The sequence below is a fragment of the Rhinopithecus roxellana genome, chromosome 7 (genome assembly GCF_007565055.1).
Source record: "Rhinopithecus roxellana isolate Shanxi Qingling chromosome 7, ASM756505v1, whole genome shotgun sequence".
Classification (NCBI taxonomy): domain Eukaryota; kingdom Metazoa; phylum Chordata; class Mammalia; order Primates; family Cercopithecidae; genus Rhinopithecus; species Rhinopithecus roxellana.
The window spans coordinates 41242421-41258981 of record NC_044555.1 but is presented as its reverse complement, the minus strand read 5'-3'; the positions used below and the strand labels follow the sequence as shown (position 1 = coordinate 41258981).

At 38.4% G+C, this 16561-nt stretch overlaps 1 protein-coding gene across 1 annotated transcript; it reads left to right on the top strand.

Moving 5' to 3' along the window:
- Positions 1 to 15064: 15064 nt before the first annotated feature.
- On the top strand, positions 15065 to 16197 carry LOC104657046 (L-lactate dehydrogenase A chain-like). The gene has a single exon (XM_030934408.1). The coding sequence runs from the start codon at positions 15161 to 15163 to the stop codon at positions 16157 to 16159; it is 999 nt and encodes a 332-aa protein (XP_030790268.1). The 5' UTR covers positions 15065 to 15160; the 3' UTR covers positions 16160 to 16197.
- The last annotated feature ends 364 nt before the right edge of the window (positions 16198 to 16561 follow it).

The window sequence follows — 16561 nt, the reverse complement described above, 5'->3', positions numbered from 1 at the left end:
CACGCCTTGCTAATTTTTGTATTTTTAGTAGAGACGGAGTTTCATCATGCTGGCCAGGCTAGTCTTGAACTCCTGACCTCAGGTGATCCACTGGCCTCGGCCTCCCAAAGTGCTGGGATTACAGGCATGAGCCACCACCCCAGGCCAAGAATGTCCACTCTTGACATTTCTTTGAAAAACCTTATTGGAGTTCTTAGCCAGGGAGATTAGGCAATAAATAAATAAATAAATAAGTATCTTGGAAAGAAAAACATAAACCTATCTCTACTTGTGGATGACATCATCTTGTACATAGAAAATACTAAGAATTAATTAAAAACTAATAAATCTTGTAATCTAATACATTAAGTCATCAAGGAAGCAGGGCACAAGACCTACACACAAATTTCAAATGTATTTCCAAACACTGGCAATGAAGAATCTGAAAATAAAAGTATGAACACAATAACATATTTCATGGTTTGATTTATATGTGATATACAGTGCAAGCAAACCATAGAGATAAACATTAGTCAACTGGTTTCCTAGGGCTGGGGGGATAGGAGGAAATGTGGAATGACTGCTAGAAAGGATAGAATATCTTTTGGGAATGTGGAAAATGTTATAAAAGTGATTGTGCTGATGGTTGCAAAACTCTATGAATACAGTTGTCCCTTGGTACCCATGGGTGCATTGGTTCCAGGATCCCTGAAAATATCAAAATCTCAAATGCCTATGCCCTTTATATAAAATGGCATAATATTTGCAAATAACACACATGCTCCCATATACTTCAAATTATCTCTAGATTATTTAAAATACCTATTATAAATACTATGTAACTAGTTGTTATACTGTGTTGTTTTTATTTGTATTATTTTTATTGTCATATAATTATTTTTATTTGAAAACATTTTCAATCTGGGGTTTGTTAAATTGAGGATGTAGAACCTGTGGACACAGAGATCAAACTGTTTACTAAAAACATTAAACAAAAGTGAGTAACACTTCAGGTGGGTAAATTACATGTCACGTGAAGTATATCACAATTAAGCTATTACAAAAAATAACTTCAAATAACATCTTTATTTCTGAGTTGTCTAAAATTTCACTTAATATACAGATGAAACATTATTATTGACATCTTTAACAGTATTGTTAACTTACAAATATTATAAAATATCACATTTAAGTTTGTTAAATTGCTATTCTACACTGCGTATGAACAATTTGTAGTACTAGAAATTTATATATTTTTAAACATTCATCGATGTTATTTAAAAAGCTTTCATGTGCTGTACAAGGAAGAAGGGGTGAATCTGGGAAGAAGGGATGCAAGACCCCGGAAGTATGTCAACATATAAAACCCCAAGTCAAAAGGTCACACAGTACACTTGTCTTGCAAGTCACCCCCTTGGCCCTCTTCTAAGTGTACCTTTCTCCCTTTTGTTCCTGCTCTAAAGCTTTATAATAAACTTTCATTCTTGCCCTAAATCTTATCTTGCTCTCTCCTTCTGCCTTATGTCTTCTTGGTTGAATTATTTATTCTGAGGAGGCAAGAATTGAGGTTACTGCAGACCCACATGAATTTGCCACCAGTAACATTAATAGCCATTAAATGATATTGTGTCCAAACATACTATTTGTAACCAGTTTATTCCAAGGCTTTTGCAGAGGAAAACCTATGTTTGACTGTTGATGTCTCTGTAGTATACTCATAATGGAAATATCACATCTGTTTACTCAAAGTAAACAAAGACCGAACAGAATAAACCACAAGAAACAATAATTGCAGAATAAGTGCCTAACTCTTTGGTAAGAAATGAGAACAAAGAAATTTCAAAAGATTGGTTAGGTATATAATTGTGTTGAAGAAAAATTAAAATTAGATAAAGTAGGTTTGTTGAAATAGGATGTGAATTAAAGGACAAGAGGGGAAAGAGAGGGAGATAATTTAGTAATAATTGCATAAAGAGATATTTACTAAGAGTGATTTGCCATTCCACCCTTCAATTTTAGATTCTGATCCACCAACATATGTTTATAACTCATTTGGGCCATGATCTTGAAAGGACAAGTCCTGTCCATGTGGAAGTTATGTCCTGTATTAATTTGCTTTAGAAAAAGAAAGGCTGGGCGCGGTGGCTCACGCCTGTAATGCCAGCACTTTGGGAGGCAGAAGCGGGTGGATCACCTGAGGTCACAAGTTCAAGACCAACCTGGCCAACATGGCGAAACCCCGTCTCTACTAAAAATACAAAAAAAATAAAAAATAAAAAATGAGCTGGGTGTGCTGGTGAGTGCATGTAATTCCAGCTACTCGGGAGGTCGAGGCAGGAGAATCTCTTGAACCCAGGAGGCAGAGGTTGCAGTGAGCCAAGATCGCACCATTCCACTCCAGCCTGAGCAACAAGAGCGAAACTCCATCTCAAAAACAAAACAAAACAGAACAAAGCAAAACAAAAACGTATGGGGAAAAACGCTGGGTCTTTAGACCTTAGACCTCATATGCATTTCCTGGACGAGCCATTTTTTCAATTAATTTTTGTTGGGGATTTTCCTGCAGGGCCACTGCACGTCACGGGGGGGTCAATTCCCCAGACACTCCTATGAGGCCCACGGTCACCCAGGGGTGCCTTTTGGCTGGGAGGAGCAAGCGCCCTTTCTCTTCAGAGCTGAAAAAGTCAGTTTCTCATTTATCTATTAAAACAGTTTAGTTCCTCATGCAAATGCGCACAGACAACCTGAGTTAAGATAAAGTTTAGGAGAAAAAGCAATAGAGAAGTCCCTTTAGAATGCATCTCTGAACTAGAGTTAGGATTCTTAAACAACAACTTCCCAGGAGAAAACCAGCTCAGAATAAATCAAGGACCGTTCATCAAAGGGAGGTCCGGGGCTTAGGAGGACTTTCCAGTTCTACCGGAGGAGAAGCTCAAACTTGGTGGGGCTTCAGTAAGCCCCTGCTGGTACCTTAGCTTCGGTTTCCAGCAACTCCTTTGGAAAGCCACATATACATAATAGATGTGGCTAATTATTAGTTCCATTGTAAACCAAAAGGTAACAGAGACAGGTCTCAATCCAATTTAAAGATTTATTTGGTCAAGTTTAAGGACATGCCCAGAAGAAAAAAAACATGGAATCACAGAAATGGTCTGTGTCTTTCTCCAAAGATGATTTTGGAGGGCTTTGATATTTAACCAGAAAAATTTGGCTGGGGTTTAAAAAAAAAAAAAAAAAAAAAAAAAAAAAAAAAAAAAAAAAAAAAAGGAAGGTATGGTAATCCACATGTTATAAGGCAAAATAAGCAGGTAGGGGAATAGTCAATTATGTATTCATCTCTGGCTCAGTAGATTGGCACTGAGGGGTGGAGTTGGTGGGACTTCCTGGGCTGGTTCGGGACTTTCGAAAAAGACCCCTGTGACTCAGGGTTTTGAGTTCTTAACCAATTGAGTGAAGGATTCAAAATTAACCACTCCAAGGGACGATTGAAAAAAGAACCACTCTCAATGGACAAAAAGAAAGAAAGGTGAGGGAGTAACACAGGGATAGAAGCCCTAGCCACCCCAGCCAGCAACGGTAACCCTTCCGGGTCCCCTTCCACCACGTGCAAGCTTTACTTTCGCTTTGTTACATAAACTGCTCTGCTGCTCACTCTCCTGGTCCATGGACTCTTTTTGAGCTCTAACGCGCTCACACAAAGGTCCGCAGCTTCATTATTCAAAGTTAGCAAGACCATGAACCCACTGGCAGAAAAACTCCTGACTCAACACTTTACATAAGATAAGGTTGAACATAAAGTAGCTACCTGTGAAGATATTTAACATTTTATCTGTAGCTATCTGCTTAGAAACCAAAAAAAAAAAAAAAAAAAAAATGCAGTTTCTTGTATCACTCAGCTTTCAGCTTATTTTTTTTTATCCTTTTGGCACAGTGAATTGGAGTCCCAAGTTTTAATTTTCCTTTCACATTTTGTAAATACCCTAGGAGTTCTTCCCACCCACTGCATAAAGAAAGACCACAGCATTGTAGTAGAGGAAGAGTGTAATAGTCGTGAAGCCTGCCACACTATGTGGGCTATGGAGTTTGCACTCAAATCATCTAGTCCAAAGCTAGTAGGTTAAAGGGTTTTCAAAGGAAGTTTGAGGGGAGGGGTGGGGGTGGCTAGGTAACAGGTGCTTGCTGCTGGTTGGCTGAAGCAGAGACGAACTGACAGGGGGTCAAAGCTGTCTTCTTGTGGGCTAAATTGCTTCTGGGTGGAGCCATGGGAGGGGGCGGAGGGGAGGGGTGTGGGTTATGGTCCAGGTGGAGGCATGGGTGTCAGACATGCAAAAAAAACTGGAAAGATATCTCAAATGGCCAATCTACAATAGATTACTTGCAGGAGTAATTGGGGAAGTTGTATATCCTATAACCTCTGGAATAATAGATAACAATCTGTGTCTGCACCTTAGTAAGACTCAGGTTCCTCTCCTCCCCTGAGCCTGATGGCTTCTCATTAGCTTTACAAAAGCAGTTGAGTTTGGGGCAAGGCCTATTATCATTTAAACTGTAACCTAAAGGCCTTCCAAACTTAGCTTGGCTGGGTAGCTCAGGAATAATTAAGGAAAAGGCAAGGTAGGGGTTGAGTTAGCTTAGTTTACTGTTATATTTTTCTCACAGATAGAACTCTTGCAAAGGCAGTTTCAGTCCCCTTGTTTAGCATCAATACGTCTTATTCTTAAGGTGTTAGCTATAGAGATAGAAAGTGGGTGATGAACCACTCTGGCTTCTTACTGCTGGTGTAGGGGGCATAGTTGGAGGTGTCAGCCCAGGGAAATAGAAGTGAAACCACTGCTTTGCAGCTATCTGCATGTACTCAGGGGTGTATTACAAAGACATTAATATTCTTACCCACAGTTCTAGTACAGCACTCAAATGAAGAGTGCACTATAGGTTGTTAAAAAAGGCAGATTGAGCAAATTTAAATACACTGCCTCATATCTTATTAGTCAGTGTCTTAGTCCTGGGACTACATTAGTTTAACCAAACAGCTGTCTCTCATTATCAGGAGGTGGCATTGCAGATGGGCTAGGCCTCTGTATGTCATGAAGGCAAACAGATTTTTTAATAAGACACACATCTACAGAGACAGAAGAAAAAGTTAATGTTGGGCACAGTTTATCCAGATGTTAGACTCAAAGCATCTTTTTAGAGGATGATAGTGGTGGCAATCTGACATGTTTTTCTCTCGCCTATATTGCAGAGTTAAGTTTCAGCTTGCCGCGCCTCAGAAAAGAGGTAGTAACACCTTCATTGTGTCCAAGTCAGAATAAGAAAGGAAAAAATTTCAAGAATCAGTTTGGGGACCTGTAGCCCAGAAAGAATTCAGAATCCACTCCACGTTGCAGAAAATAACAAAAACTTATAAATAGCAGACAAGACTAGAATCTAATAACAGGTGTGCTATAGTTTTTGTTTTTGTTTTTTTTTTTTTTTTTTATGAAACATAGTTTTCTCTCTCCAGTCCTCATTTTACTAAAGAGAAATCATAGTAGAACAAATTTACTTTTAAGAAACTCTTAGTTTTAGTATACTTGACCTGAGTATTTGCATAAAGTCAGAGAGAATAGTTATTTGGCATGGAATTTCCTTTTTAAAATTGGTTTTGCTGAAACTTTATTCCATAAGAAATCTCAGATTAGACATTTTTAAAGCCTTGAAGTCCAGCCAGTACCTACCTGGTTGCAATACCAGTATTAATTGGGTAAATTCCTCACTTCGAGGTCCCAAGATAATTTGGGTTATTCTGTGCCTGTCAGAAAGTGACACTCTTTACTTACCACAGGTTAGAAACCCTGTACAGGGACTGTGTAGACAAGGTATGAAGTCAGTTTTCCCGAGGAGTTTTTGTTGGCTCTATAAGTCAACTTTGATTATTTAAAGCAATCTGAAAGTATGCTATTCTGTTATCAGCAGTGAATCTATATGGGTTTGCAGCAACCTCAATTCTTGCCTCTTCAGAAGAAAGAATTCAACTGAGGGGCATAAGGCTGAAGAAGAGACTGAGGCAAGTTTTAAAGCAGAAGTGAAAGTTTATTAAAAAGCTTTAGAGAAGAAATGAAAAGAAAGTAAAGTACATTTGGAAGAGGACCAAGTGGACATCTTGAAGGTAAGTGCCCCATTTGACCTTAGACTTAGGGTTTCATGTGCTGGCCTACTTCCAGTATCTTACAACCCTTTTCTGGTGGGATGCCCCCGGAAGGTCATATACCAGTTAAACTAAACTGCAGTCTGGCTCTCAGGAACTCCTACTCTTGGCGGAAGTGGATGAACACCACATCAAGGAAACACCCCATGGGACAAAGTTATCTGCATGGCAGTCCCTGGGTCCCATATCTGTCCTCTGTTGGGAAATTTCTTTCAGCAGGGAGAGACAATTACGCTGCTGAATTGTCCACCACTGCAGACACAGCTGGAGCTTTACCACAGGAGCTCAGCATGGGTACACCTTTCTGGAACACTTCTCTTTTACTACTTCCCCACAAGAGGGGCACCCTGTAAATTCAGGTTTGCATGAGGGGCAGGGTCACAATTCTTCTCTACTTGGAACATCAATATTCCTTCAGATGAAAACAAGGGCCTGTCTGAATACTGGGAAAGAAATAAATCTGGGAGGTGGATAGCTTTCATGCTAAACTAGAAGAGGAGCTCAGGTGGCTCCCACCCTTTCCCCTGATAATACCTTACTACATCTAATTGAGAACTCCCTCAGCCACTTTTATCAAGGCTGGGACCTTTGGCTACCATTGTGTATTGCATTTACGCACCTGCTTTAGCTACGGCCAGTTCCTACTCAGGAACACATCCCTTACTGTTTTGAAGCCTGAACAATCAACTCAGTAAATAAAATACTGAGGCATGGCTGGGCGCGGTGGCTCAAGCCTGTAATCCCAGCACTTTGGGAGGCCGAGACGGGCGGATCACGAGGTCAGGAGATCGAGACCATCCTGGCTAACACGGTGAAACCCCATCTCTACTAAAAAATACAAAAAAGTAGCCGGGCGAGGTGGCGGGCGCCTGTAGTCCCAGCTACTCGGGAGGCTGAGGCAGGAGAATGGCGTAAACCCGGGAGCCGGAGCTTGCAGTGAGCTGAGGTCTGGCCACTGCACTCCAGCCTGAGCGACAGAGCGAGACTCCGTGTCAAAAAAATAAATAATAAAATAAAATAAAATAAAATAAAATAAAATAAAATAAAATACTGAGGCAAAATTAGACTCTCTATAACCAAGAAACACATACAGAGTCTTTACCCCTAAAAGCACCAATATCTAAATTAGGCTATAACAAACTATAAATATTAAAGTAACAGTCTTTTTTTTTTTTTTTTTTGAGACAGAGTCTTGCTCTGTCACCCAGGCTAGAGTGCAGTGGCACAATCTCTGTTCATTGCAACCTCCACCTTCTGGGCTCAAGCTATTCTCTTGCCTCAGCCTCCCAAGTAGCTGGGATTACAGGCACACACCACCATGCCCAGCTAATTTTTGTATTTTCAGTAGAGATAGGGTTTCACCATGTTGGAGAGGCTGGTCTCGAACTCCTGACCTCTGGTGATCTGACCACCTTGGCCTCCCAAAGTGCTGTGATTACAGGCGTGAGCTACTGTGCCCATCCCTAAAGTAATATTCTTAAAGGAGAAAAAATAAAATTAAAAAAAAAACAGTCAAATCAAAAATAAGTTCAAGAACAGTTAGAAGAAGTAGTCTACCCAAATGAGAAGAAACCATAAAAGTAATACTGGTAATATGACAAAACAGGGTTGTATAACACCCTGAAAAGATTATACTAGGTTCCCAGAACTGGATCCAAATCAAGATAAAATTTTGGAAATACAAGATAAAGAATTCAGAAAGTTGATTATTACACTACTCATATATATATCAGAAAAAGATAAAAATCAACATAAATAGATAAAAAACATTCAGGATTTGAATGAAAAAATGTTCTAGAGAGATAAATATCATCCAGAAAAAAAAAAATCAGAACTTCTGGAAATGAAATACACACAAAGGGAATTACAAAATGCAATGGAAAGTTTTATCATAGACTAGAGCCAGTAAAAGAAAGAATTCTAGAGCTTGAAGATACGGATTTTGAATTAACCCAATTGTACAAAGATAAAGAAATAAGAATCTAAAGAAATAAATAAAGTCTCATTAAAATGAGATTATATAAAATGAACCTAAGGATAATTGGTATTCCTACAGGAAAAGAGAAGGCTAAAAGTATGGAAGACTTACTTGAGTAAATAATTGAGGAAAACTTTCCTGGCTTTGCTAGAGATTTAGTTATTCAAATACAAAAAAGTTCAAAAAACTCCTGCGAAATTCATTGCAAAAAGATTTTCACCAAGGTGCATAGTCATCAAGCTATCTAAAGTCATGATGGAAAAAAGTCAAAAGTCTATGAGACAGAAGCATCAGATAACTTATAAAGGAAAAGCTATCAGAATAGCAACAGTTTTTTCAGCAGAAACTTTACAAGCTGGAAGGGATTGGGATCCTATCTTTAGCCTCCTTAAAAAGAATAACTGGGCCGGGCACGGTGGCTCAAGCCTGTAATCCCAGCACTTTGGGAGGCCGAGACGGGTGGATCGCGAGGTCAGGAGATCGAGACCAACCTAGCTAACACGGCGAAACCCCGTCTCTACTAAAAAATACAAAAAACTAGCCGGGCGAGGTGGCGGGCGCCTGTAGTCCCAGCTACTTGGGAGGCTGAGGCAGGAGAATGGCGTAAACCCGGGAGGCGGAGCTTGCAGTGAGCTGAGATCCGGCCACTGCACTCCAGCCTGGGTGACAGAGCGAGACTCCGTCTCAAAAAAAAAAAAAAAAAAAAAAAAAAAAAAAAAAAAAAAAAAAAAAGAATAACTGTCAGGCGAGAATTTTGTATCCGGTAAAACAAAGTTTCATAAATGAAGGAGAAATAAAGTCATTTTCAGAGAAACAAGTGCTGAAAGAATTTGCCAGTACCAAACCAGCACTACAAGAAATGTTAAAAGCAATTCTACATCTCAAAACAAAGCTCGATATGCACGAAAATAGAACAGCTTGAAAGCACAAAACTCACAGGGCCTATAAATCAATAACACAATTTTAAAAACAGGGTATCTATGTAACAACATGATGAAGAGAATAGTACCTCACTTCTGAATATTACTGTTGAATGTAAAAGGCCTAAATGCTTCACTAAACAAATACAGAAAGGCAGAATGGATAAAATATCATAAATCAAATATCAGCTGTCTTTAAGAGACTCACCTAACACATAAGGATTCATATAAACTTAAGGTAAAGATGGAGAAAGATGTTCCACACAAATGGAAACAAAAAATGAGCAGGAGGAGTCATTTATATATATATACACACACACACACACACATAGATATACATACATATACATATATACACATATATACATATATACACATATATATACACATATATAAAGCAGACATTAAAGTAACAACAGTAAAAAAAAAAAAAAAAGAAAGACAAAGAAGATCATTATATAATGATAAAAGAATCAACCCAAGAAAAAATAGACTAATCCTAAATTTATGTGCATCTAATACTGGAGCTCCATGATTTAGAAAACAATTAGTACCAGACCTAAAAAATAAGATAGAAAGTAACATTAATAGTGCAAGACTTCAATATTCCACTGACAGCCTGAGATAGATAATTGAGACAGAAAGTCAACAAGAAATAATGTACTTAAACTACACTTTAGACCAAAATAGTTTTAACAGCTGTTTACAATCTACTGAACAACTGCAGAATATACATTCATCTTATCATCACATGAAACATTCTCCAAAATAGATCATTAATAGACTACAAAACAAGTCTCACTAAATTTAAGAAAATCAAAATTATATCAAGTATCTTCACAACCACAGTGGAATAAAATGATAAATCAAATCCAAAAGGAGCCCTTAAAACCATATAAATACATGGAAATTAATCTGTTCCTGAATAATTATTAGTTAACAATGAAATCAAAATGAAAATTTAAAACTATTTTAAATGAATGATAATAGTGACATAAGTGATAAAAACATCTGGGATACAGCTAAAGCAGTACTAAGAGGAAAGTTTATAGCATTAAATACCTACATCATAAAGTCTGAAAGAGAACAAATTGACAACCTAATATCACACTTAAAGCACCAGAGAAACAGGAACAAATTAAACACAAAGCCAGCAGAAGAAAATAAATAGAGAAAAATAACTACATAAAATGGAAAAAAAAAATAGAAAAGATAAAGGAAACGAAAAGCTTATTCTTTGAAAGATAAACAAACTTGATAGACCATTATGAGATTAGCCAAGAAAAGAGGAGAGAAGATGCAAATAAACTCAATTAGATATAAAACTGGAGACACTACAACCAATACCACAGACATATAAAAGATAATTAAACACTACTATGAACACCTTTATGTGCACAAACTAGAAAAACTACAGGAAATGGATAAATTCCTTGGAAATATACAACTCTCCTAGATTAAATCAAGAAGAAATAGAAAACATGAACAGTCCAGTAACAAGCAGCGAGAGAGAATGAGTAATAAAACAATTGGAAACAAAAAAAGAAAAGCCCAGGAATAGATAGATTCACAGTTGGTTCTCCAGATATTCAAAGAAAAATTTGTACCAATCTTACTGAAAATACTCCAAATGACTGAGAAAAAGAAAATCCTCCCTAAATCATTCTATGAAGCCAATGTTACTCTAATTACAAAACCAGAAAAGGACATAAGAAAGAAAGAAAACTACAGATCAATATCCCTGGTGAACATAGATGCAAAATCCTCAACAAAATACTAGCTAACATTCCAATAGCACATCAAAAAAATAATAGATAATGATTGAGGATAGTTTACCGCATGCAAGTAAATAATGTGTTATGTAGCATAAACAGAATTAAAAACAAAAGCCATATGATTATCTCAATAGATACAAAAAAATCACTCAATAAAATTCAACATCTTTTTATGATAAAAACCCTCAAAAAACTAGGCATATAAGGGACTTACTTCAAAATAATACAAGCTATATATAACCCACCTACAGCCAACATCATGCTGAATGGGGAAAAGTTGAAAGCATTCCCCCTGAGAAATGGAAGAAGACAAGGATGCCCACTTTCACCACTTATATTCAACATAGCACTGGAAGTCCCAACCAGAACAATCAAGCAAGATAAAGAAATGAAGAGCATCCAAACTGGAACAGAGGAAGTTAAACTATCACTGTTCACTGATGATATGATCATACACCTAGAAAATGCTAAAGATTCCTCCAAAAGATTCTTAGATGTGATCAATGAATTCAGTAAAGTCTCAGGTTATGAAATCAATGTACACAAATTAGTAGCACTGCACACACGAACAATGACCAAGCTGAGAATTAAATAAAGAATTCAATACCTTTTACAACAGGTGCAAAAAATTAAATACCTAGAAATATACTTAACAATGTGATGAAGGATCTCTACAAAGAAAACTACAAAATGCTGCTAAAGAAAATCACCAATGACACAAACAAATGAAAACACATCTCACGCTCATGGATGGGAAGAATCAATATTGTGAAAATAACCATATGTTTCAAAGCAATCTACAGCTTCAGTGCAATTCCCATTAAAATACCATCATCATTTTTCTCAGAACTAGAATAAACAATCCTAAAATTCACATGGAATCAAGAAAGAACCAGAATGGCCAAAGCAATACTAAGCAATAAGAACAAATCTGAAGGCATCACATTACCAGACTTTAAATTACACTGCAAGGCTGTAGTTACAAAAAAAAGCATGGTAGTTCTATAGAAATAGGCACTTAGATTAATGGAACAGAACAGAGAACCCAGAAATAAGGTCAAATATGTACAGCCAACTGATCTTTGACAAATCATACAATAGCATATATTGGGAACAGAACACCCTATTCAATAAATGGTGCTGGAAAAATTGGCAAGCCGCATGTAGAAGTATGAAATTGGATCCCCATCTCTCACCTTATACAAAAATCAACTAAAGAACTTACAAAACTAAGACATGAGGCCATAAAAATTCTAGAAAATAACATCGGAAAATCTTCTGGACATTGGCCTAGGCAAAGAATTTATGACTAAGACCCAAAATGCAAATGGAACAAAAACAAAAATGAATAAATGAGACCTAATTAAACTAAAACGTGTCTGCACAACAAAAGGAATAATCAACAGAGTAGACCGACAACCAACAGAATGAGAGAAAATATTTGCAAACCATGATTCTGATGACAGACTAGTATCCAGAATCTACAAGAATCTCAAGCAAATTGGCAAGAAAAAAAGAAAACAAATAATCCTATAAAGTAGGCAAATGATATGAATAGACATTTCTCAAAAGAAGATACACAAATGGCCAACAGACATATGAAGAAATTTTCAACATCACTAATTATCAGGGAAATGCAAAATAAAATCACAATGTGATACTACCTTACTTCAGCAAGAATGGCCATTATTAAAAAGTCAAGAAACAATAGATGTTGGCATGGATGAGGTAAAAAGGGAGCACTTATACACTACTGTGTATAGTGTGAATTAGTACAACCTCTACGAAAAACAGTATGGAAATTCCTTCGAAGAGCTAAAAGTAGATCTACTATTTGATCCAGCTATCCCACTGCTGGGTATCTACCCAAAGGAAAAATAGTCATTATATGAAAGAGTCCCATGAACACATATGTTTGCAGTTCACAACCACAAAGATGTGAAACCAACCTGCCTATTGACCAATGAGTGAACAAAAAAAATGTGGTATATATACACTGTGAAATACTACACAGTCATAAAATTAAATGATATAATGTCTTTTTCAGCAACTTGAATGGACCTGGAGGTCCTTATTCTAAGTGAAGTTATTCAGGAATAGAAAATCACACACCATATGTTTTCACCTATAAGTGGGAGCTAATGTGTGAGAACAGAAAGCCATATAGAGTAATATAATGGGCTTTGGGGACTCTGGCAGGGGACAGGAGTGAGAAATAAGAGACTACTTATTAAGTACATTGTGCACTGCTCACATGATGGGCATACTAAAATCTCAGAATTCACCACTACAGAATTCATTCATGTAACCCAAAACCACTCATACCTTAAATATATTGAAATAAAAAGAAGAAAACGGATTATGTATATAAATAGGTTGCAGTTACTTTCTTCTGAAGTTCATGTTATCTAGCTTCAGTTTGCAGGGCTGTAAGAAAAAACGTCTTAAGTTTTAGTGACTTCGAATTAGGAAAAATGGGGGAAAGGGAAAATAAAGGAGGAGAAATGTTGAAAACATTATTTTGGAGACTTGTTGCCAGTAAAAATTTTAGGATTTAGTCTAAATTGTAGAAAATAATAAGCTGATAAACACTGGACAAAGCAAGAATCTAATAACAGGTGTACTATCGTTCATTTTGAAACCGTTTTTCTTTCTTCAGTTTCACTGTTTTATTAAGGATAAAATCATAGTAGTACCAAGTTATTTGTAAAACAACTTTTAGTCTTATTTTACTTCACTTGATGACTTGTGTGAAGTGCAGCAAGGATAATTATTTGCCATGTAAGCTTTCTCTCTGTCTCTCGCATCAATTGGCTTTGCTGGAAGCTTTTCCGCAAGGGATCTAAGTTTAGACCTTTTTAAAAGCTTCAAGCCCAGTCAAAGATTTATCTGTAGCTGAAGACACTGGTACACATTGGGTGAATTTCTCTCTTTGTGAGGCCCCTAGGATATTTGGGGTTCCTGGGCCTGTCACAAAGTGAAATTATTTACAAACCAAAGGTCAGGACCATGTCCCCAGGGCAAATTTGCATCCTCCCTATAGGACAACAACTGATGTGATCTTGAAAATGTCACCTCCTGGTTGGAGGACAACCAACACAAAACCAGTGCACTAAATAGAAACATAACCAAGGACCCTCACAGAGTCCACTTCATACACCTGCTTCCTCCACCAGAGCAAGTGCTGGTATCCATGGCTGCAAGACTTGAAGATGGATCACATCACAGGACTCTTTGTAGACACTCCCCAGTACCAGCCCGAAGCCCAGTAGCTCCACTGGGTGGCCAGACCTGGAAGATCAAGAATTATCACTCCAGTTCGGCGCTCAGGAAGCCCCATTCCTAAAATAAAAGGGAGAACACCACATCAAGAGAGCAGGCTCAGGGTCTACTCAGCAGACTTGTTCTCTGAGCCTGCCCCAGTGCTAGGTTGAGCCTATTGGCCTGAGGCCCCAGACCAGCCCCAATGCCCGACTAATGCCCACAGCCGTTATCAGGCTAACAGCTGCAGACCCAGACTTTAGGTTGGCCCTTGCATATACAGAGTTCAGGCTAATCAAGCACCAAGTCAGAACCTGAGGCCCCAGGCTGTTGGCCTGTTTTAGTGTTACGTTGGCACAACTGGCCTCAAATATTAGGTGGGCTCCTGTGGATACAGGTGTCGAGAAATTCTTCAAGCTCAAAGAAAAGGAAGCTAATTAGTAAAACAAAAACATATGAGAGTATAAAGCTCTGGTAAAAGTAAGCAAACAGTCTAATTCAGAATATCCTAATAATGTAATGGTAGTGTTATCATATATAACAGTAGCATGAAGGTTAAAAGATTCAAACCTATTAAATAATAATAGCTATCACAATGTGTTAAGGAATACAAAATATAAAAAGACACGAGCTGTGACACCAAAAATTTAAAATATGCGTGGATGGCGGAGTAAAAATGTAGAGTATTTTTATGCAACCAAAGGTAAGTTGTCATTAGCTTGAAACAGCCTGCTATAAATATAAGATTTTTTATATAAACCTCATGGTAATCACAAAATGAAACATATAGTAAACTAACAAGAGGTAAAAATTAAGCTATCAAATTATAGTCCTAGAAATAATAACGTAATCCCAAAGGAAGACAGTAAGAGCGAAGAAAAGGAACAAATGATCTACAAAATAACTAGAAAAAATTAACGAAATGGCAGTAGCAGGTCCTTACCTAGAAATAATTACCCTGGGTGCTGCAGCCGCTGCCGCCGATTCCGGATCTCATTGCCGCGTGTCCCGGACGACTGCCTGACGTGCATTATCGATTCCTTTTGGTTCCAAGTCCAAAATGGCAACTCTCAAGGATCAGCTGATTCATAATCTTCTAAAGGAAGAACAGACTCCCCAGAATAAGATTACAGTTGTTGGGGTTGGTGCTATTGGCATGGCCTGTGCCATCAGTATCTTAATGAAGGACTTGGCAGATGAACTTGCTCTTGTTGATGTCATCGAAGACAAATTGAAGGGAGAGATGATGGATCTCCAACATGGCAGCCTTTTCCTTAGAACACCAAAGATTGTCTCTGGGAAAGACTATAGTGTAACTGCAAACTCCAAGCTGGTCATTATCACGGCTGGGGCACGTCAACAAGAGGGAGAAAGCCGTCTTAATTTGGTCCAGCGTAACGTGAACATCTTTAAATTCATCGTTCCTAATGTTGTAAAATATAGCCCGAACTGCAAGTTGCTCATTGTTTCAAATCCAGTGGATATTTTGACCTACGTGGCTTGGAAGATAAGTGGTTTTCCCAAAAACCGTGTTATTGGAAGTGGTTGCAATCTGGATTCAGCCAGATTCCGTTACCTGATGGGGGAAAGACTGGGAGTTCACCCATTAAGCTGTCATGGGTGGGTCCTTGGGGGACATGGAGATTCCAGTGTGCCTGTATGGAGTGGAATGAATGTTGCTGGTGTCTCCCTGAAGACTCTGCACCCAGATTTAGGGACTGATAAAGATAAGGAACAGTGGAAAGAGGTTCACAAGCAGGTGATTGAGAGTGCTTATGAGGTGATCAAACTAACAGGCTACACATCCTGGGCCACTGGACTCTCTGTAGCAGATTTGGCAGAGAGTATAATGAAGAATCTTAGGCGAGTGCACCCAGTTTCCACCATAATTAAGGGTCTCTATGGAATAAAGGATGATGTCTTCCTTAGTGGTCCTTGCATTTTGGGACAGAATGGAATCTCAGGCCTTGTGAAGGTGACTCTGACTCCTGAGGAAGAGGCCCGTTTGAAGAAGAGTGCAGATACACTTTGGTGGATCCAAAAAGAGCTGCAATTTTAAAGTGTTCTGATGTCATAGCATTTCACTGTCTAGGCTACAACAGGATTCTAGTTGGAGGTTGTGCGTGTTGTCCTTTTTATCTGATCTGTGATTAAAGCAGTAATATTTTAAGATGGACTGGGAAGCCGGGCGCGGTGGCTCAAGCCTGTAATCCCAGCACTTTGGGAGGCCGAGACGGGCGGATCACGAGGTCAGGAGATCGAGACCATCCTGGCTAACACGGTGAAACCCCATCTCTACTAAAAAATACAAAAAACTAGCCAGGCGAGGTGGCGGGCGCCTGTAGTTCCAGCTACTCAGGAGGCTGAGACAGGAGAATGGCGGGAACCCGGGAGGCGGAGCTTGCAGTGAGTTGAGATTCGGCCACTGCACTCCAGCCTGGGCAACACAGCAAGACTCCGT

Bases quoted from the DNA above. Each gene is read 5' to 3' on its own strand.
- LOC104657046 (XM_030934408.1), top strand. From the start codon at position 15,161: ATGGCAACTCTCAAGGATCAGCTGATTCATAATCTTCTAAAGGAAGAA.